The 22112-nt window shown below is 40.2% G+C and overlaps 1 protein-coding gene across 1 annotated transcript in view; it reads right to left on the bottom strand.

Annotated features, from left to right (window-relative positions):
* The window catches only part of LOC109305491 (dedicator of cytokinesis protein 9-like), a 161948-nt gene that overhangs the window by 9231 nt on the left and 130605 nt on the right, over window positions 1–22112 (bottom strand). Inside the window, exons 9-15 of the mRNA XM_019528491.1 lie at window positions 9721–9843; window positions 8304–8417; window positions 8034–8039; window positions 7580–7615; window positions 6613–6759; window positions 5359–5569; window positions 766–956 (exon numbers count right to left, since the gene is read on the bottom strand). Of these exons, the coding sequence (XP_019384036.1) occupies window positions 766–956; window positions 5359–5569; window positions 6613–6759; window positions 7580–7615; window positions 8034–8039; window positions 8304–8417; window positions 9721–9843 (828 nt within the window). The remainder of the gene's footprint in view (window positions 1–765; window positions 957–5358; window positions 5570–6612; window positions 6760–7579; window positions 7616–8033; window positions 8040–8303; window positions 8418–9720; window positions 9844–22112) is intronic.

Here is a 22112-nt window from a genome sequence, read left to right as displayed (position 1 = left end):
AATATGACCCATCCACCACCACTCTCTGGGTGCAGCCCCTCAGCCAATTAGCGGCCCATCTGACTGTGTAGGCATCAATGCCACAGTCACCTAGCTTTTTAATGAGAATGGGGTGGGAGACAGTGTCAAAGGCCTTCCTGAAGTCCAGAAAGAATACATCCACCGTGACACCTGAGTCCAATGATTTTGTGACCTGATCATAGAAAATCCATTATATCCAACTAACTAGGCAAGAAAGAGTATATCTGAAAAGAAAAGGAAATCTATGCTTACATTACTTAACAAGATTTCCCTATAATATGTATGTACATGCACACTCCTCCACATGATCTATTACCAGTGTATCTTTTCCACCATATTCCTAACTCTCTTCCTCAGTTTCACTATTCTTTTCACATTCTGTCCATCTCTGTGTGCTTTTGGCTTCACTTTTTCTTCCTAAACCCTGGACTATGATACAAATGCAAAATGATTACATTTGAAGTGAACTTTAAAACTTAGACAAAATGTATTAATTATTCCTTTCTGTTTGGGAAGCCACTGCTTTATTTTATTTTCAACCTCTCACTCCAAAACCAAAAAGAGCCAAGCTTTTTTTTTTTTTTTAAATACATGTGAGATATTTAGCCTTGGGCTCATAAAGTACATAAAAATTGAAACTGTGCAGCTGAAAGACAGCTTAAACTTTTCAGTATTTGTCATTCTATATTTTACTATGAAAAGAAATAGCCATGTTTTTCTGCACAGCCAGCTGAATGATCTTACCTGAACGCTGACGCTTCCCTGTAGCTTTAGTTGTAGCTTGATCATATCTACTTCAGCTGAAGAACAAAGTTGCCTGAGTTCAGCAACCTTTTTGCTCATTGCATCAATGGCGACTTCAATGGGATTTAGATCAGTATGGTGCTGATACATTACAGGAATGCGCTTTTTCACGTAGGGAAAACAGTGTATTGCTAGGACAAAACAATACATAGTTTAAATAACATATTTCTGTCAATATCATTAGAAACAATGTAGTTTGGTGACATTTTACAATATTCTTTAAAATCAGTCTACTTTTCTTTTTCTCATTCATACAGCAAACAGCTTTGTCTAGTTAATACATAACTACAAGTAATCAACTACAAAAAACAAACTGGCAAACAGTCTCCAATACCTTTGGCTTAAAACAGCTTTCATTTCTGGCTGTAAACAGTATGAAAAATGAACAAATAGAACTGCTTTTTTTAAAACTGGAATTAAAATTAACTAAAAATATAATTTATTAATAAAAGTAGGGATATTCTGAATTATGACTATATTTAAGTTTTTTTAAGAGGCAGTTGCCAAATGCATGGTAAGAATGGGATGTCTCAATGGGTGTGAGTAGGCCACTTTCCTCCACCCTGCCAGATGGGTGCTGTGTGGCACATGATATAGCCAAAAACATTTTCTTCGATAGAAAACTTGACACTTTTTTGGAGATTCCAAAGGCTTGAAGAAAGAAGAAAAGAAGCAGGAGAGGATGTCTGCTGGGCACATGTAAAAGTGGATAATGCCTAGTATTTAATGCAGGCAGACAAAGTTCTTCGAATATTTAATATTTCTCTTTTGGAGCTTGAGGGTACACTTCTGGAAAAGGCAAAGTGGCTCCAGAGTCTTTTAGCATATGGATAGTCTCACTGGTTTTAGCACTGAGGAAAAAGAGCTCTTTGAAGGTAAAACTCTGAACTTCTTTGGAAAACCCAGAAGGTTGCAGGCAGAAGAATGTCTTGGAGTTCTGGACAGCCATGTCCAAACTACAGAATAGGAGGTGGTATCTGGAGCATCAAGAAATGAAGTCTTCACTGCTATATGCCCTTCAAACTTGAGGACTAAAAGGGCTTCTTTGGACTCCTCAAGTAAGGAGCCTGTTATGTTGACCATGAGCTTACTGACATGGAAGCTGGCCAGAAGAACTTGGTAACTGACTATATTTGGAACTGGAAGCTAGCATAAGGGTAAGCCTTTCAACTCTGTCAGGAGTAGTGCATAATTGCCCAGCTTTCTTATTTACCCAAGCTACCTTCACAGTGCATGACAAGACAATTATTCAGCCCATCTGAGAGAGATTTTTCTTGCAATAACATAACTATGGGTGGACAACCAGAGAATGAGCTCCCAGCCTGGTCACTATATCTGACACTGGCCTGGCTCCCACCACTGCCCCTAATGCCGCAGCCACCCAGGGTGCCGATCTTTATGGTTACACTCCTGGTTGACTGTCCTATTCCAAACCGACATGGCTAGTCCTGTTAACATCTTATTAATTTGCAGGGTTACTTTAGTAGAGCTATAGCATAGCAGTATTTCAACTACACTGTGAACAACCCCACTGGGCTTTCTCTAGTCAGATATGAAGGGCCTGGACTGTATGCTCCATCACGTCCTGAAAACTTCAGAACTTATCCTTATTAAATGGGATGATATTGAGACAAGAACCTCATCTGGCATAATGCTGGTGTTGTTTTTAGAATAAGTGCAGATACAAGCGCTTAGCATGGTGAAATAATTCCAGAGGTGGTGCTAGAGAAGGAAAAAGACAAGGACTCCCAGGAAAGTGGAAGCTTGTGTGACCTCTAGCAACAAGCATAAATATTCATCCCCACCTACAGTGGTTTTGCTGGAGAACAGATAAGGAGCCCTAGCAACAGAGGAGAAACAGCACATTCCACAAGAGGCCAAGCCAGACTCCCCAAGGTCGGGAGGATCAAGACCAGTGCCAACAAGAGGAAGTGATGGATGGCAGTGGTTGGAGACTCCCTTCTGCAGGGGACAGAGGCATTCATATGCTGTCCTAACCTGTTGTCTTGGGAGATCTGCTGCTTGCCTAGAGCCCAGATCCAAGATGTTATGGAAGGTTACCAGGCTCATTCAGCCCTCAAATGGGGGTGGTGGTGGGAATGAATAGGGGGTAGGGGGAATGAACAGGAGGCTGAGGCTGAGGCTAGGTGGGGCCCCCTAATGGTCCCCTCCCCACTCCTCTAGCCTCCCCAACCCCTTACTTACCTGCCACAAAGCCAGGTGCAGGTCCCTGCAGCCTGCACTGCTGCTTACCTGGCACAGGCAGGTGCTGTGCTTCAGGACTGGGGCAAGGGCTAGCCATAAGGACACTCTTGCTGGATACCCAAGCATCTTCTGTAGAGGACCGAGCCTCCAGTTGCTTCAGGACACGGTCTAGGACTGTGCTCTGCCCTGCTTTTTAACCCTCAGGTTATTTTTTGACCCCTGGATATCCAGGTATCTAATTTTGCTCCCGCATTGCAAATTTGCAGTGCAGAGAACTTTTTTTGTTCCTGTACATGCCTCTTGCATCTCAAAGGGGTTTGAGATGCTGCAAGAGGCATGTGTGCGCTCGTCTGGACATGTCAAAAGAGTCCAAGTCCTAATCAGTAAGCAAGAGTCACATCTATATTCCAGGTAGTGCCAGAAGTCAGGAGCCGAGAAACTGAGGACACCGAAATAGGATAAGCAGGAACAGAAAACTGAACAGAAGCCAGGTATAGCTGCAAAGCACTGAGCAAATGAAACCCAAATGAAGAGCTTCAACTTACATATGAGGTTCAGACTACTTTACAGACTGATTTTGTCCCTTGCATCTGGTGCCATTCTGAAACCAAATGGCCCTGATAAGTGCAGTTTTTGCCTTCTAACACAGTCTTCCTTCACCTTGACAGGAAAGATTGACAGTCACAGTTCTGAAGAATTATAAAGCCACTTAAGGCCACAAAAGATGCTGAAACTAGCAGAGGAGCCATGAGTGCCAAACTGGTAGCGGTGGAATGCTAATGTGTCAACGACTGCTGGGGTGTTTATTGCTGGTTTTCTCTGGAGTTGACTAAGGGCAACCTACCAAGCCAGATGACAGTGCCAGATGATCTGCGCAGAACTGCTATGACCTACAGAGGTAGCCATAACTGCCTGTGAAGTCTCAGGCCTCTGTGGACTTCAGCAGTATCTTAACTGGACTATAAAGTCTCAGACTACATTAAGCAAGGTCTTCTTTTTGAGTCCTATAGAACAGGGGTCTTGTTCAGGAACCAAACCTGGATGAGCAGCTGACCAAAAGCCAAGGTCATGGTGTAATGAACTAGTGTTGGAGTACACATGACTGAGCCATGTCTTGAGTCATAGAGGCAAAGACCTCTTCCAGAATAGGGATACACCAAAGAAAGGTTAGATAGAGTACCTGAAAATGATGGTGCTACGTGGCAAAGTGAGGGGGTGGTGGAAAGAGTTGCCAAGGCCCCAAGAAAAAGTTGGCTATTAATGTATTATATCAAAACAAAAAGAAAACGAGTTTGATAAAGAAAAGAGAAACAGAAGGTCTCTAAAGGGCTTTGACTGTGGTTCATGATTCAAGATCTAGAACCCAGAGTGCCCAAGATTTTAAGCTACCTGAGGTGGACTGAGAATTGGATTGCAATGCTTTTTTCCTAGTGTGTGGAATATAAAAAGGGATGAGAGTACAGCAGACCCCTGAAGCAAAAACATCTCCAATTTTGAGTGCTGTCACGCGTAGTAGCAAGAATGTTAGTATGGAGCCCTTATCTACCTTAATTTATTAAGTTGTGTTATCCACCTCTGTTTCTATGATTTTTTGAAAATAAATCCCTGTAGGAACCTATTTGTATATGCAATTGCACTCGGCATTAGATAATAAACTGTTATTGGGGTACAATAGGAAAGTAATAACTTGATGAAATGTCTCCCCCCAGGGTCAATACTCTTACAGGAACATATTAAGAGGACTTAGTTGCACTATTGTAAAATAGCATTCTTGACAGTACATCTATTTTAAAATGGTTTGGGATCTACAAATGATTTTTTTTTTTTTTACAATATTCTATCAGTTTAACTAATTTGTCTTTCATGAAATATTTGCAATGAATTTGGATTTTCCTTAAAAATATAACACATTCATCACTTAAAGCCAGTGTGTCAAACAGCCCACAGGCCAGATCCAGCCTATATAGCTGTTGTATCTAGCCAGCCTCAGTTCTGAAATTTGAGGGTTTGACCTGCTACAGAATTCAGGGCATCTAGGCTCTGTTGTACATGGCTGTTTGTGGCAGGGGGCAATTGAGGGTTGTGCCAACACAGTCCCGCTTGCCCGGTGGCCACCTGACCTGCTGACAGTGCACCCCATTCCCATCCACCACTGATGGACCCACCGCTGTTGCAGCTAGTGGTACCACGCATCTGGCCCAGGAGGAGCTCTGAGGCATGGGGCACGTTTGGCAGCTCTGAATGAAAGAATTCTCAGCATCCAGTGTTAAATAAAAAAAGAACAAATAAAAGGAACATTCCAATAAAAAAAAATCCATCTAACAATACCTGTCAAAATAGTTCGCCGTTTACACTGTTCTTCCACACCGCCTTGTCTTTTGCCAGATTGAGTAAAAGGCATCTCAAACATAAAACGCCGAATGTTGTGAGCCCTCTCAAAGTCTGTTTTTCTCTCTTGTAACTCCTTTTCCTCAAAGTATGGAATTACATGTGTAACTTGAATATATGCATACTTAGAGTCCAAATCCTTAGGATTTACCTTTAGAAAAATAGGGAAAAAATGAAATCACAATTAAATTTGATTTGTTTGAAAGTCCATAGGTACTCAAAATTCAATTTTGGACCTGATTCTGCCAGTTACTCCAAATGAAGAACTATTGGGGTCCTGTGGAGCTACATTTATTTTAATGAAGACATACTCATCTTTTTCATTTAATCATCAGAGGCTGGACATATAACATCAGAAGAGATACAAAATACACAATTTTCTACAATGCTTGCACTATATAGGGCTGCAAAGTAAGAGAGAGATGTGATCACAGAAACATACCCACTGCTTACATTCATTTCAATGAAAGCTATATTAAAAGAAAGTTTAGACAACTGGGTACTCAAAAAATCAGGAACCAATATCAGCTGATACAAGGAGGTTTTTAAGATCCAAAGACAGCCTTGGCTGGGATGATCTAGTTGGGGATGGTCCTGCTTTGAGCATGGAGTTGGACTAAATGACCTCCTGATGTCCCCCTTCTAACCCTAACTTTCTATGATTCAATGAAACCAAAAATAATTAAGTATACTATAGGCACAATATCAGTACCTGGAGAGGATATCCTTCCTATTCCCATAATTAACTGAATGCAAACACAGGTGTTCTCAGAAGGGTAAGACTAACTCACTATAACAAGAAAAATTTGGCCTCTGCTTCCAAAGTCACAGAAGTGGGAAAACTCTGAGAATGATCTAGTTTGAGCTGGCAAAGCCATCACTATACCTCTGTTGGCAGTAAATAGGCCAGATGTCCTACACTGAAATAAATTATTCAATTTTGTGTTAACAGATAAATGTATTAGGAATGTGAAACAGAGAGAAAAATCAGAGCAAACTAATGAATTGCAATGCTTCCCACTATTTGAAAACAAGTGCCTAACAATTCCCTGCCACCAAGTTTATATGCAGTGATGTTTGAAGCTCACACTATTGATTGTCCAAGGGTACATGGAACAAAGTAATTAGAATGTGAGAAGAACTCCATTTTCTTTTAAACAACGTGTTCTACTCTGTAAGAAAATATATTCCTACTTTGCCAGAATCCTGGATCATTCTGACATTTTCCGATCCAAATTTGTCAGAGTAGAGCTTTTGTAGTCTCTGGGATATCTCCGAAAGAGGTGTCAGTTTTGGTTCTTTATAAATATACTCCTTTCCATCTTCATCCTCAAAGAAGCCCTGTGAAAAGAAACAACCAGAATTTTTAAAGAATAATTAGGCATTAGTATAAGGCAATTATATTGAGCAGTTTGTGCTTTTCCAGGCAAACACACTTAACGCCAAGGTTCAAGCAAAATTAGAAAGAAAAAAAATGTCAAAATAAAATCCAAGTAAAAAAGATACCCTAAGAAAAAAGAAAAAGGAAAATGTGTATATTTACAAAAAATGGGTGCACAGGTAATGGAAGAACATAAAATTACAAACTTAGAGGAATGTTGTAATTAGATGGTATGCTAATATTAAAGCTTTTGAGGTCAAAACTTATTTCTCACATTTATATTAAATGAATCATTTTCATTCCTGTTTCACTTGCCAGATCATTGATCTTGCACAAGGGATTATTTTGCACACAACTAGATCTTCAACAGCAACATACAGAAAAACTCCTGAAGAGCTCTTCCATGTAAAATGGATTGTACAAAATAAAATCACTTGTATTATCTCTCATTTAAAATTATTTACATTAAGTTGTCCTAACCATTTTCCTAGTGCTGCACAAGTTAGCCATCTGTTTTGAGTTTTTAGCTGAATCCAATATAGAAGTGTATGGAAGGTGAAACAGGTGACCATTTTAAAGCAAAAAAGCCACTTGAGTTCATGTTTAAGACCAGAAAAAATAAATATTTCTGTCATAAGATGCACAGACAAAACAGCGAAAGCAGCACAACATACCATGTATAAACAAAGGCTAGACTGACAAAAATACCCACATCAAATTAAGCTGAAATGCAGTAATTTTTACTGCATTGCTTGCTTTGAAAGCAGTTACTGCAATTACCTCCACATCTGTTTCACTGTCTGTAAACTGGTATTGCTATGAAGTTATAAAAGATAACAGAAAAAAACAGAAGGTTATACTGTTCAATGTACATAATCCCCATGCCCTAAATAGGTGTCAACTATCAACCTGACACAGTAAACTGACAACTGGGATACACACACCAAAAAGCCGCAGTATATTTACTACTGAGAAATAGACTATGTAGATAGACATTGGAGCATGTGAAGTTTTCAAATGCAAAGTCAGCCAGAAGGTCTGATTTTGTTTAAAGCATGCAGTACTGATGTTTAGGAAATAGGTGATTTGTTTCTGTAAATGGAACTGAGTGTTATTTTTTGAACTGCAATAGCTAGAAAAGCATACAGCTGAAAAGCAAATCTTGCAAATCACACTGCAACATCAAGACATTGCTCAATAAATGACCAAGAATTAAGCACTGTAAGGAACTTACCGCTGCCTTAAGATAGTAACACAAAAAAGAAGAAAGAAGAAAAAGCAGAAAGTTTACTGAGGAAGGTATAGAAGCATTAGGCCAGGTTTTACATATGTATTGAAATAAAAAAAAATTAATATGGTTAATCATTTCTATCAGAATAAATGTATCATGCTTTTTATTTTGTAGTATCAAAGAAAAACTAATGGTAGACTGTGAAACAGGATATTTTGCAAAATAATTAATATTTTCAGTTCTGCTATAATTGAAGGGATATTAGTTACTTACCTGTCCAAAAAATGCTACTCTGAAGTAAGTGCCCAGCAGTCTCTTGCCTGTATGCATTACTTCTGTCACTTTGCTGTATGCCCGATGAAGTGTATCATATAGGTGAGCTAATCTCTAGAAATAAATGACAATACGGAATTTTTAAATGGCAGCACTCAAACCAACACTTTATCTTCCCCTTAAATGTAAATATAGCACTATATGAAGGTGTAAATCTCTTACAGACAATAACATCAGTTTCAGAGGCTGGATATTAACAATAATAATAGGAACAACATTCAGAAATTATACCTCAATAGAATTATTGGACTAAAAACCACAGACAAGCATTAGGTTTTTACTAGGAGAATTGCTTTTCTCCTGGTAGAAAGAAGTATAAAATGTTCACTCTGTTTCTCCTGGGACAAAAATAACCAACACCAGCTCAGCAGAACTTGCTCCCAGTGAGAATTTCTCCTGGTAGAATGAACACTTGTACACTATGCCACAGTTCAATTTCTAGGGAGTCAAGCCACAAGGAAAGGCTCCATGCCTTCCAGAATTAACCTGGGGTTTGTACATAGAAATCTCAGAGAAATCTGCCTAGAAACCTTACTCTTTCACTCGGGATCATAACAATAAAAAGATTTGAGGTCAGGAAGGAATTTTTCCCTCAGGTCAGACTGGCAGGGACTGTGGCATTTTTTCCCCCCAACCTTCCTTAGTAGTGTGGGGTATGGTCTTTCTTTCTAGCATCTTCCAGGCATGTACTGACCAACCACTTTTTCTGGCAGACCATTACCAGTATCTGTGTCATTTTTGCTTTTTCCCCCTGCTATGGCCTACTGTAGGGCATTATGGGCATTTCTGCTTTTGTCCCTTGTAGCTGTGGTGTCTGAAGGTTTACAAGGCATCATTTTTAGGATCTTTGGGTAAATGACTGCCAGATACAGAAGACTGGACATGATGGTCTGGAAGTTATGTTTCAGTCCTATGTTTCTATCTTCCAAATAAATATTTAATACAGTTTCTGAAAAATACCAACCCTGATTGTAACATCACCTCCCAAAATGCGTTATGTATGTACAAGTTTAATTGACTAGGCCAGGAATTAAAAATGCACTAAAACTTTGGATTTGGCCCTGTATTTGCCACTGGCTTTCAAAAAAGATTTAAAAAAAATACTGAAAACAGTTTATTACTTTATCTTCTTCCTATCTGTAAGCCACTTAATTTTTCAGGACTTACCTGAAAAGTGCCTATGGAAGTAAGAGGTCAAACTCTGAGTTTTTAAAAATGAAATACATTTACAATTTGAATAATTTTCTACTTCAAGATTGTTGTAATGCTATATACGCAAGTTGGTTTCAGTATATCATACTGTTTGAAAAGCATGGTTCCAAAGGCATAAAACAAGGAATCAATGTCTATCAAATACCTCAAAATCTCTCCGCTTTTCATAAATGGGAATTATAAGCTTATATATGTCAGCAATCAGTTCATAACGTTCAGCCTTCCAGAGTCCATCAGCACACTGCTCTAATAATTCCATCAGTACATCCTAGAAATACAGTAAAAGAAAATGTATTATTTGATGCTGTTGACATGGACACTATATAAAAGATCTTCCCAAGGAAAAAGGTAGATCAGTTCTCAAAACAAAATCATCTAACAGCACTGTATTTAAAATAAAATATTAACAAAAAGTACTAGAACAACAAACATGTATGGTGTTCCACATGGCCACAAATACGTACATACTCACTGACTCTTTACTGTATACAGCAGTTTTATTTTAGAGAATTTTATAACCTACTCAATGGGACTATCCCCAAAAAGGAAAACATATGTGCTTTATTGCATAGCTTCTGTGTATGTACATATTTATATTTAATCAAGCAAATAAACTTTATATTTTTTGTTTTAGAAGGCAGTTTTCAAACTGAATGTTCTGTTTCGTTGTCTTTAATTATTCCAAAATAATGTCAGGAAGAGCAAGTTAACCAAGCAGAACATAAGCATTATAGTTTGTATTTAATTTATACATAGGACTAGCAACTTATTTACATTTCTAGCAAAATTAAGTGCATTGCACTGATCTCTGCTCAGAAACCCATGCTTAGTACAGCACTAAGCATGAGTTTCTGAGTCCGAAAGGCAGATGACAAAACTTAAGAAATGGGAAATTTGAGGAAATGGACAAAGTTAACTGGGCAGATCACTCCTGGCTGGTTTTATCTTATCGCAAAACAATAAAAAATAAAAGACAGATTAGTTGCGGTCAAACAGTTAATATTTACTTGTATTGACATTTAATGCAACAACAGTCAAGATTATTTTCTCTTTTGTGTATCACCATACATTTAATAATCAAGAACAAAATAAGTTATTAAACACTACCCTTCCTTCAAAAACTTGTTAGATTTTAGTTTTCAATATATTTTATTAATTTTGCTATATCCTTGACATAAAGGAATATTATGTTAAGAAAAATGAGACGAAAAACAGCTTCAATATCAGTCTAACAAACAAAATTCATATCAGGATTGGGTGAAAAGGAAATATTTCACAGGGCAGAATTAGAGACTGCATTTGTAATGGGGTTAGTGTCACCGATAGATTTACATAAAGATTTAAGGCCGATATGCAAGTATAATGTTCACTTAATGTAGCTTTGTATACAAGTCTCCATCTCTACCATGATTATGGTCAACTTATTTTATCTCATGAAAGGATTATCATGAGACTATTGTTAATTTTAAATGGTTTCAGTAATGATGGTAATTTTTCCTGGTAGTTCTTAGATTAGACCACCATTTAACACTTAGAAGCTGTGCACCAGAGGGTGCAGATAGCAAATAGATACCTTATTATGGGACTGGTAACTTTGACTAAATATTCCCTCTGTCATTCTGTTTGTACTTCCCTTTGTCATCAGTAGCCTAATGGAAAAGCAGACTCTTGTGTTTAGTGAATGTATATTTTTTAACCCTGGTTCATGTCTTGTTCCAAATTTAATTCGTCTCTCTCTTTAAAGGAACCATAGAAAGTGTAATGTAGGGACTGCCAGAGGTGACTATAGACCAAAAAACTACCTTTTCTCCCTCTAAACTACACCACATAGGGAGACTACAGAATCTAACAAAGTTAAGAGATGCAGGATCAAGACCACAATCTAATTTTCTAGATGTAAAACTCAAACCACATGGCTTTGTAAGAAAAGATTTATCACACTAATACATTAATTGTTTTGCCTTCATAAAGCCCATTTATTCTTCTATCGTGTGCATGTTACATAATGATGCATTATGCCCAGCTGCCTGCGACTGCCCAGCCCAGTTTCTACTAGCATTGCCTGGCAGAAGCCTACAGCACGAGTTCTGAACCAACACCTCTGGATCTGTAGCTAGATACCTCAACTGCTCAGCCATTACATCTCTTGTATAGTTCTTTGCATTCTTTGGTCATATCACACTGCAAGCCTTTGATTTTGTCTGTGTAGTGACAACTTAGAACTTTTTATTTTACCTATTTTCTATAATTAGATACTGATATACTAGTTAGCACTGTGAAATCCTTTAAGTCTAAGAAATTTAAAATATTTATTCCTTCTGTGTTCATTAAATGTTTAGAAAAATAAAATATATGAGTTAATTCACAGGAATTCTATAAACAGACTATACCTACTACATGACTGCACTTGCAGATAGTGCTTAGGTATAAATATGCTATACTTCACAAATATATTATTTGTTTAAAGGAACAATAATCTGCTAAAGTATGTGAACACATTGCCGTATACATTGTACACTGCTCAACTGTAGCAGCACTGCTACCACATCACTAATTGTATGTTCTGCAGAGTATCATCCTAAGCAACTGACAGCAGCCGAGATCTAGATGCTGCTGTTAAAACAGATTACTCTCTTTACAGCCTCCTAGTACTGAATGCATAAAGGCAAATGCTTTCTCCTGCCACAGGGGTTTCAGATTTGCTTGGTCTCTAGGGCCAGATCCAGAATGCAGATTTCTCATAGGACAGATCTGGATCCACCTCTGGCAGGGGGAGTCGAGTCAGGAGGCATTAATTCAGCCATTGCTTGCCAACATGTATCCTTAATAGGGCTCCATGGATTGCCAAAAACTAACTCATCTAGGAGCCCAGGGGATTCTAACTCCTCTAGGGGCCCTGCTGGCTGGATGACAAGGGTATGCAGTTCACCAGCCATATACCTGATAGCCTGCTCTATTATTATTTGGTCATGCTTATGAAAGAAGACAGAGGACAATAACCTGAATAGGATGGAAAATAGCATCTGAAGATGAAGAGAAAATGACTTCCAAAGGCCAAATCATGTCCTCTAAAAAAATCAGTCATTTAAGTCAGTGGTTGGCAATCTTTTTAGGCTTCAGGCCAGACTGACCCTGTTTGAGCCAGAGGCACACTGGAAGACAAGTGCTAGGACCCAGCTGTTGCCACCATTTATCCTATAGCAGCACAGGGGGAGTGCCTGCAGCTACTGATTCCCCCCCATGGCAACAGAGAAAAACAACTGCTGCTGAATGCTACCAAAACCCCCATGTCCACAGGCAGGATCTGGCCCATGGGCTGTAGATTGTCAAGCCCTGATGTAAGCATAAGGAATCCCAATTGTTCCTAAGCATAAGGAATCCCTACAGTTCTATTAAAGGGCACTAGCATTATTTCATAATTTTCAAATCAATACTAGGCTGGATGCTACTCCGCCTACGGTGACCTTAGTAACCCTTATGTGGAATTCTATCTTACCCTGCTTGAGTCTCTGAAAAACCTAACACAAAAAGCATGTGGATCCTTCTTATCCTAGCTGCATATTACAAACACAGATGCATTAATGGATTTTTAGGTATTTGAATAGGGCAGAAAAGAACCACATTTAAATGCTTAATAGGTAGGTAAGATATGGCTCATTATATTCAATACTGGTAAGACTGAGAAAAAGGCAGAACCTACCCAGAAGATCTTAGAAGTTCAAAACACATGACACAGAGAGAGTACACTGGAAAATTCAGATGATAAAATAATATATACCACTACTCCATTATTTATCATTTTATTAGCTGTGAACAAGTGATACAACTCTGCTTTAAGCAGCAAGGGAGAAAGGTAAAGAATTTCTTAGTTTTTTTCTCTTTCTCCTTAAAATGGAATTGTAGCTTACAGTTTCCAAGGTATTTTTAAAAGCTTTTCACCTAATCAGTGCCATCCTTGTGGCACAATGGATTAATTTTTCCTCACCTAAGTATGGTAAGATTCGTGTCTCACTCTCTTCCATACTCATGCACCTAGTAAGCACTTTATAACCTATTGGATCCATGATTTAAATAATAATCTTGTGAAGTACAGACCTGGTTAAATGTTTACTTATATACTAGGAATAAAAAGGGGTGAAACCACATTTAAATGCAACTGATAAAAAAATTCTTATGCTGCAAGTTCACTTATCATTCAATGTTGCACCCATAAAGTCATTTCATGCTTCTCCTGTATGCTTCCAAGATAAAATGAAGTATCCGAGTTCATATCAGTAAACATATTAAAATCACTAGCCTATAAAATTTATTGTTCTTAAATTCTTTATTTTACAAATGTATTTGTTGAGCTTCTATTTCATATAAAATTTTCAAAGCTAAAAAGGCATCACGACTAAATAGCTGTTTTTACCCCATTTCAGAAATAGTTTACAGTATAAAAAATACTGATTAAAAAAAATACAACTAAAACTACATGACATCACACAGTAAAAATCATTGGTCTTTACCAGACTGCTTTTTCTCTGAAATAGAATGGCAACCATGAGACTCCCCCCTCAGGCCCCAGGGGAGGCACACCTAGGCCAAGGGTCAGGGAGAATCTAGTCAGGGAACTTCTGGAGGGACTGGAGGTATTTAAATCAGCTGGTCTGGACCATCTCCACCCCAGAGTGCTGAGGGAATTAGCTGAGGTCATTGCAGGACCCCTGGCATGGCTTTACGAGTACTTGTGGTGCTCTGGTGTGGTGCCAGAGGACTGGAAGAGGGCCAATGTGGTTCCCATCTTCAAAAGAAGGCAGGAAGGAGGACCTGGGAACTACAGGCCAGTTAGTCTTACCTCGATCCTGGGTAAGCTTTTTGAGAGAATTATCCTGGCACATGTCCACGACAGGCCAACAGGGGAGATTATGCTTAGGGACAACCAACACGGGTTTATTAGAGGCAGGTCCTGTCAGACCAACCTGGTGGCCTTCTACGACCAGAGCACCAAATCCTTAGATGCAGGGGTAGCAGTGGACATAGCCTTCTTGGACTTTTGGAAGGCCTTCGACACCATCTCTCACCCCATTCTCATTAAGAAACTGGGGGACTGTGGTGTCAACACCTACACGGTCAATGGGTCACCAACTGGCTGGAGGCCCACACCCAGAGTGGTGGTAGATCGGTCGTTTTTGACCTGGAGGATGTGGGTCCTTGGGCCCGCACTGTTCAACGTCTTCATCAGTGACTTGGATGAGGGGGTAAAAAGCACCCTATTTACATTCGCTGATGACACAAAGATGTGGGGGGATGTGGGCATGTTAGAAGGAAGGACTGTCTAGGTCCAGGCTACAACTGGACCTAGACAAGTTACAGGGGTGGGTGGATGAGAATAGGATGGGATTCAACACTGAAAAGTGCAAGGTGATGCACCTGGGGAGGAACAACCAGCACCATACCTGCGGGCTGGGGAACTCCCTTTTCATCAGTGCAGAGGCAGAAAAGTATCTTGGAGTTATCATTGATGCCAAGATGAACATGGGCTGGCAGTGTGGGGATGCAGTGAGGAAGGCCAACTGCACCTTGTCATGCATCCACAGATGCATCTCCAGCAGGTCCAAGGAGGTGATACTCCCCCTCTATGCGGCACTGGTCAGGCTGCAGCTGGAGTACTGCGTCCAGTTCTGGGCGCTACACTTCAAGAGGGAAGTGGACAACATGGAGAGAGTCCAGAGGAGGGCCACTCGCATGAGATCAGGGGGCAGCAGGGCAGACCCTACAAGGAGAGGCTATGGGACCTGAACCTGTTCAGCCTCCACAAGAGAAGGCTGAGGGGGGATCTAGTGGCCTGTTACAAACTAGTCAGAGGGGACCAGCAGGCACTGGGGGAGTCCCTGTTCCCCCGAGCACTACCAGGAGTGACTAGAAATAACAAATCACAAGCTGGCAGAGGGTAGATTTAGGCTAGGTATCAGGAGGCGCTACTTCACGGTTAGGGCAGCTAGGATCTGGAACCAACTTCCAAGCGAAGTGGTGCAGGCTCCTACCCTGGGGGTCTCTAAGACAAGGCTTGATGACCTTGCTGGGGTCGTTTGATCCCAGTACTCTTTCCTACCATGGCAGGGGGTCGGACTTGATGATCTGCTCAGGTTCCTTCCGACCCTAACTGTGAAACTATATGAGCTGGCCTAGCTCATATAGTCTAGGAAGGACCTGGAAAACACTGATGACCAACAGATAGCACTAGTACCAATCCATCAAATGCTTTGTTGCAGTGGCTCTCAATCTTTTTTGGACCAGGACCCATCTGTGAATATTGATGGCCAGTCCCAAACCCAGTAAATAGTTTAAGTAGAAAACAGCCCCCTGGCTCTGCCAGTGTCCCTCAGTCCTGACCTGCTGCCCCCAGGTCCCAGCTCTCCCTCCCCCCTCGCCCAGTGAGTGGGTCATGAGAGGCTCCAAATAGTACCTTGCAGGCTGGAACTGTACCAGCCTGCAAGGGAAAACCCACGGTTTCCCATGTTTTTCTCCTTTAAAAGGACAATCCACTTTTAAAGTTTACTGATTTATTGTTTAAAAGTTTGTTCACAACCCTTTCATATATTCTTGCAACCCCTGGGCTGAGAAACACTGCTTTATTGATCTTTGGCAGGCAAGTTTCTTTATTGCACTTTGTGCCTCTAACATCTCCGTCAGCTATACTGTTGATCCAATAAAAGACATCACCAAAAAACCCTTGAACTACAGTTTAACCCTAACTACTGCTCAAATCAGTTTACTTCAGTACTTATAATGTCATAGAGCTGATTAACATTTTGTTAGTCAAACTCTTCAGCGCTTTCACTATGTATTTTTTCCCTCAGAATCTTTCTTCAGAGAATATGAAGTTTAGTACATGCTCATTTCCTTTCTGTGAAGACATCTGTCTGGATTTTCTCTCTCTGCAATTTGAGTCTGAGGGAGCCAAGAATGGTGCTTATGAAGTGGTCACTTATGCCATCCCTGTTTCTGTTGCTTTCTGGATGAACTATTTCCAAAATTCTGTACTAAATCCTCAGTGTATATAGCGACAGAAGTTGTAATTTAAAGATGCTGTCTGACTAAGGACACTGAGGAATCCAATAAGTGGGAAATAACCCCTTAGTTAAGCGTAGTTGATAAGAGACCATCAGAGGGTCTGCAGAAGTTGCCTACCACTCCACAATAAAATTAATTGTTTAGCTCTTCTCATTCATGTATACCTGTATTAACTGAACTTACTGATCACTGCACATGAATGGAAAAAAAAAAAAAAACTTGAAAGAATATGAGTTCCAAACTGAAAGAAACGTTGGAAACAGGGAGCAAAAGGAGCAATACAGTCATGTGGAAGGACAAGGGTGTCTGTAAGGGATCTTCCTGCACAGTTATAGTTTTAGTAAACAGACAATTAATCATGGAAATTTTGCAACATGCATCTGCCCTTCTGATGTTGGGCAATATAGCAAAGAACTGGAGGGTATGTGGACAAAGGTTTCAGTGGTCCACTTAGCAGCCACAGGGGCAGAAAAAAAAAAAAAGACGACAACATCAAAACTTCAGTCTTCTTGCATGCTGTCAGGGAGAAGACCTGGCTGCTTATAACACCTTTACTTTTGAGAAAGGTCACATAATGAGATGAAATTAATTAAAATAATATTCAAATCTGAGGAGTACTGCATGTCAAAAGAATTAGGCACTTGAAAGACACAAATTTTTTAACCTGCAAATAAACAGAAGAAACTATAGATCAATATGTTATAGAATAGAAGAGCCTGAATTAGAGTTCTGTTTTAGGGAATTTGACAGAATTTGATTAAAGATACGATTACTTGTGGCATTGCAGATGTTGCATTACAAGAAAGGCTATTGTGTGAGGGAGACTTGTCTGTAGAAAAGACTATCCAGATTTGCAGAGCAGCAGAAACTGCGAAGGCCCAGGCTGCATGCTGAATGGATTAAAAGCAATTTTCCATGCATTAGGCATGAAAGCATGTGGCCAGAAGCAGCAAGCTCAGTGTGGAATTTTCCATTGGTAAGGAGAAATCTAAGGGAGAGAGGGCTTGTGAGCAGCCCTGCAGCAAATGTGGAAGGTGTCCTGGCCCCAAACATCGTTCTGCATTTGGAAAGTTCTTTTTTTGTTTTTTTAAACAAGAACAACCATTTTGCCAGATGCTGCATACCCCAAACACAAAAACCTCAGGTTCATAATAAAGTTGAGACGATACCAGATAAATTGTATATTGATATGGTTGAATCAAGTAAAACTAATGAGGACTGGATTTTGTCTGTGGAAGTGGAAAGAATGATGGTTTCATTCATTTAAATTAGACACTGAAGCTCAAATTACTATTTTACTAGAACATGAACATAGAATATTAAAACTGAGACCAAAAAATGACTCCAACAAACATTAAAATAACTGACTATTGAGAAACAAATAGGTCAGTGAAAGGGAGATGCATTGCTAGATCCAATATCAAGAAAGAACTCCTGTTCATTGTGGTACCTTGGGAGATGACACCAATTTTGGTTCTGGCAACTTGTGAAAACCTTTATATTTTTAAGTGTATGCTTGCAGTACAAGATGACACAATGTTCATGCCCCCTAAAGACTCCCTTTGTCCAGATTAAGGCTGTGATGACTATCTTCTTAGGAAGAAACGAATTGTTCCAGAACACAAGAAGCAACTAAACCCTTCTGGGAAGAAATGTACCTATGAATACAAACACAAATACCATCACGCAGAAAGAAGAAACCAGCCTCTGCAATCTCTAGCTAATGAACTTTGTGCTCTATGCAGAAGCACATTTGCCCAAAGTACAAGTCCTTCAGATACCAGTGTAAGGACTCAAGTCTATCAATAGACTTGGGAGGAAAACTTCCCATTAAAAAACCAAATAAATACAAAAAATAAGATAAAAATAATAATAATAATAATTTTAAAAAAATAATAATCAGAAACTGGATCTGATGCTTCATTAGGCAGAGAAGAAAATGAAAAAAAAAAACCTCACAGACCCTTGCTAAAACAAGCCTCAGAAAAAGGAGAATAGGGAAGTGCTTGTAACCACTACTCTATAGATCAAGGGCAGACAATTATTTTGGGCAGAGGTCTGATTACCAAGTTGTGGCAAGCTGTAGAGGGCTGCACGGGCAGCCCCGCCCCTTGATAGGTGCCCTGCCCCCTGGTCACTATCTTGGGACCAAGGTCCCACGGCCAGCACCAGTAGGGCCCAGAGAAGGGTGTAGGCTGGCAGGGGTCTGTGGAGCTGGGCTGGGCTGCATCAGCAGGAAGAGTGGGGAGCTGGCCTGGCTACATAGAGACCCTACTGGCTGCGACCCTGTACCCCTGCTGCCCTGGCTGTGGGCCCTGCTGGTACTAGTCCTGGGACATGGGTACAGGCCCTGCTTCCACCCCCACTCACTCCCAGTGCCCCCCAGTCCCATGGTACAGGCAGGGGGCAGCACACAGTCCTGACCCACTCCTCACCACCAGGGAAAGAGCTGCTGCCGAGTGTGGGGGAAAAGCAGCCCCTTGCCCACCCTGTGGCCCATGCTCCCTGCTGCAGCCGCTTGTAGTCTGTGTGGGGCTGTCCTGAGCAGGCACAGGCAACCCCACAGGACTGCGAGTGGCTGCAGCATGGGGCGATGGCCACAGGGCGGACGAGGGGCCGCTTTTCCCCCATGCTCAGCACCAGCTTGTAACCCCGTGGGGCTACCTGTGCCTGCTCAGGACAGCCCCACGCAGGCTACGAGCAGCTGTAGCAGGGAGTGCTGGGCATGGGGCGGGGCCACTTTTCCCTCTGCGCTCAGTGCCAGCTAGTCTCCTGCCCTCCCCCACCTTGAGTTTCCCACCCTGGGGCAGCCACATGGGGGGGTGAGGGGGCAAATGGGCCCTGCTGTTGCAGGAGCCTGCTGGGCTTCCCTTGGGTCCTACTGTCCTTGGTTCTTGTCATCTTTGACAGTAACTAAGGACGGATACATTTTTATTTTCTAAATTTTTTTAGGGGCCCCACGGGCCAGATTCACGGGCAATATTTTGCCTACCCCTGCTATAGATGCATCTCAACTGATTTTTGTACTTATTGTTAAGAGAAAAGATGCAGTGATAGAAGTTGTAATTTAAAGATGCTACCTAACTAAAGAAACTGAGGAAACTGGTAGTTAGAAGATGGTCCCACAGTTAGGGTGGTTAGTGAGAGAAAGTCAGAGAGGAATGAGAGAAGGTTTTATGTAATACAGTCTTATTTTTGTAAGTTGTGCAGGAAAGCTCTTTCACTTAAAAGACAGAAAAGCTCCAATACCTTTCCTTATCAAGTGTAATGGGCCACAAGCCACAGATTTTTGAAGGAAAAATAGAGAGGGTGAAGACTAACTTGAATTAAGCAAGAATTAGAGCATGCAGGACTACGCTGGAGTTTTATTTTGGGTGGGGGGGCGGGGAAACAGGACTGAATAATTGTGTTCTTCCCATAGAAATCTATTTAACACAAATCTGCTAGAGATTGCACAGATCTCACTTTTTAGAGCAAAAAAAAGTGAGATTAGGCAGTTTGACTAGGATTCTTGGTACAAAGCTTTTGGTCTTTTAGGAAAGTACAGACAACCTGGGATTCCCATGTTTTTTTGGATATCTAAGTGTATTCAGTTAAAATGCCAGTAGGCTGCCAGGTAATGCTTCTCAACTTTTTAGACCAAGAAACTTAGAGAAAATAAGTCTGGGTAAATGGCCCCTGGCTGGGAATCCTGTACCTAGTGATAACTCTGTCAATACCCCTCAAGTCCCAAAACAGGAAATGACCTAATCTCTTCTGAATGTCATTTATCTTCTATAACATCTTCTCTTGATCATCATTTGCAATTTAGAAACCTAAACTTCATCTTAATCCTGTTTGGGTCTCATCCAAATCCAGTGAGTCAGGTGCCTAGTGTGTCCATCCCAAAACTGCTAGACTTCTAGGACAATGCTCATTTTTTCAAACTTTTTACTTTCATAAAGAACGTAAAATATAGCTTATAAAACTTCTGTTGAACTGACTGATGTGTAGACAGTGTGGTTGATTGATCCTTTTGTGACTGCAGAGACAGAACAAAGTTTAAGAAAGTGTGATTTGATTCTCCAACATTAACTTTACTATGCTGTCTCCAAAACCCAGTTGTCTGATATCATGTTCCTTGCTGGCAGTGTGGACAGGGTCACCTGCCAGTTGCTCAAGGTGGCAAGTACTGACCAGGGGGGCTTCATCATCTGATCAAACCTTGCCAGTTCTGCAGCTCCTTCTCCTGTTGCCACTGCTATGGCCCTGGCAACAGTGGGTAGCATAAAAAAAAAAGGCAATTCTTTTTGGTGATATACAGGGTGACTCTACAAGTGGGTTCCAAACTTCCTTTCCATTTACAAAATAACAGTCTTTAATGTCAGTATATATACACACACTGACATTAAAAACTGTTTATTTTGTAAATGGAAAGGAAGTTGGGATATATAATTCTCCATAAGGACCATAGAAAATTTACTGCTTGAGCAGGTTTCCAGGTGTTACATATTCATCTTAGACAGGTTGCATTGTATTCTTTAAGTATTCTTTGACAATATACTGACAAGCCACTAATCTTTTCCTGCAACTTTTCTGACTAGACTTAGCTATTTAAAAAGCAGTTCTTATAAGGATATTACTTGATTATCATTTTTTCAGTATGTAAACTAGTGAATCCCATTGTCTTCAATTCAATCTGCAGCCAAAACTGGATAATGCCACTTCTCCTTATATCATGCTCAATCTGTTATCATAATTTTCATAAAATAGCTGACTTTCATACATCAGGTTACCTGATGAAGAATTCATTGATTGGATTCAAAAGTTTGTCTAAACCTAACTCTAATCTCAACCATGTAGTTAGTCCAATAAAAGATATACATAACAATCCTTGCCTCTTGCATGTATAATTTTTGACATGACATGATTTTTATTTCTTACATTAGCTACTCAATAAATGTTGCAGTTGGGCAACATAAGTTAATACAAAAAACACAAAAAGGGGTAGGGTATAAAAATCAAGCCCCTATAACTTTAGGACAGTGGCACCACCCTTTATAAAACCATCAGAACAGGAGTAAGTAAAGGAGTAAGTAAATTGAAAACTGGTTTGCAATTCTGATCACTGTCATCTTCACTTAATATTACAGGTTTCTGTCAGTCCCATCCATGTGACATATACAGAGTTTGACTGTATAATGAACTTCAGTTAGGCTATACTTATGGCCATGCAGACTTTTTCCAGGATCATTATTTTCAATTTCACTCTTGGTTTATTTTTGTTCTATGAATAGATTGATACAGGGAGCTAAATTCAATTTAGATTTGATACCTCAATGGAAATAAATTCTTTTTAGGGGGAGACGGAGATATGGCAAATAGGAAAGGAATATAATAGAAATGTTAGAAAAACTAGCAGCCCAAGTAACTCTTGGTAAGAAATTTCCACAGATGTTTTATTATCGGTAATCAGAAAGAAATTTATCAGTGGATCATTCA

The sequence above is a fragment of the Crocodylus porosus genome, unplaced genomic scaffold (genome assembly GCF_001723895.1).
Source record: "Crocodylus porosus isolate Cpor-Errol unplaced genomic scaffold, CroPor_comp1, whole genome shotgun sequence".
NCBI classification, from domain to species: Eukaryota; Metazoa; Chordata; order Crocodylia; family Crocodylidae; genus Crocodylus; species Crocodylus porosus.
Note: the sequence above shows the minus strand (reverse complement) of the source record. Positions and strands in the feature narration are given on the sequence as shown.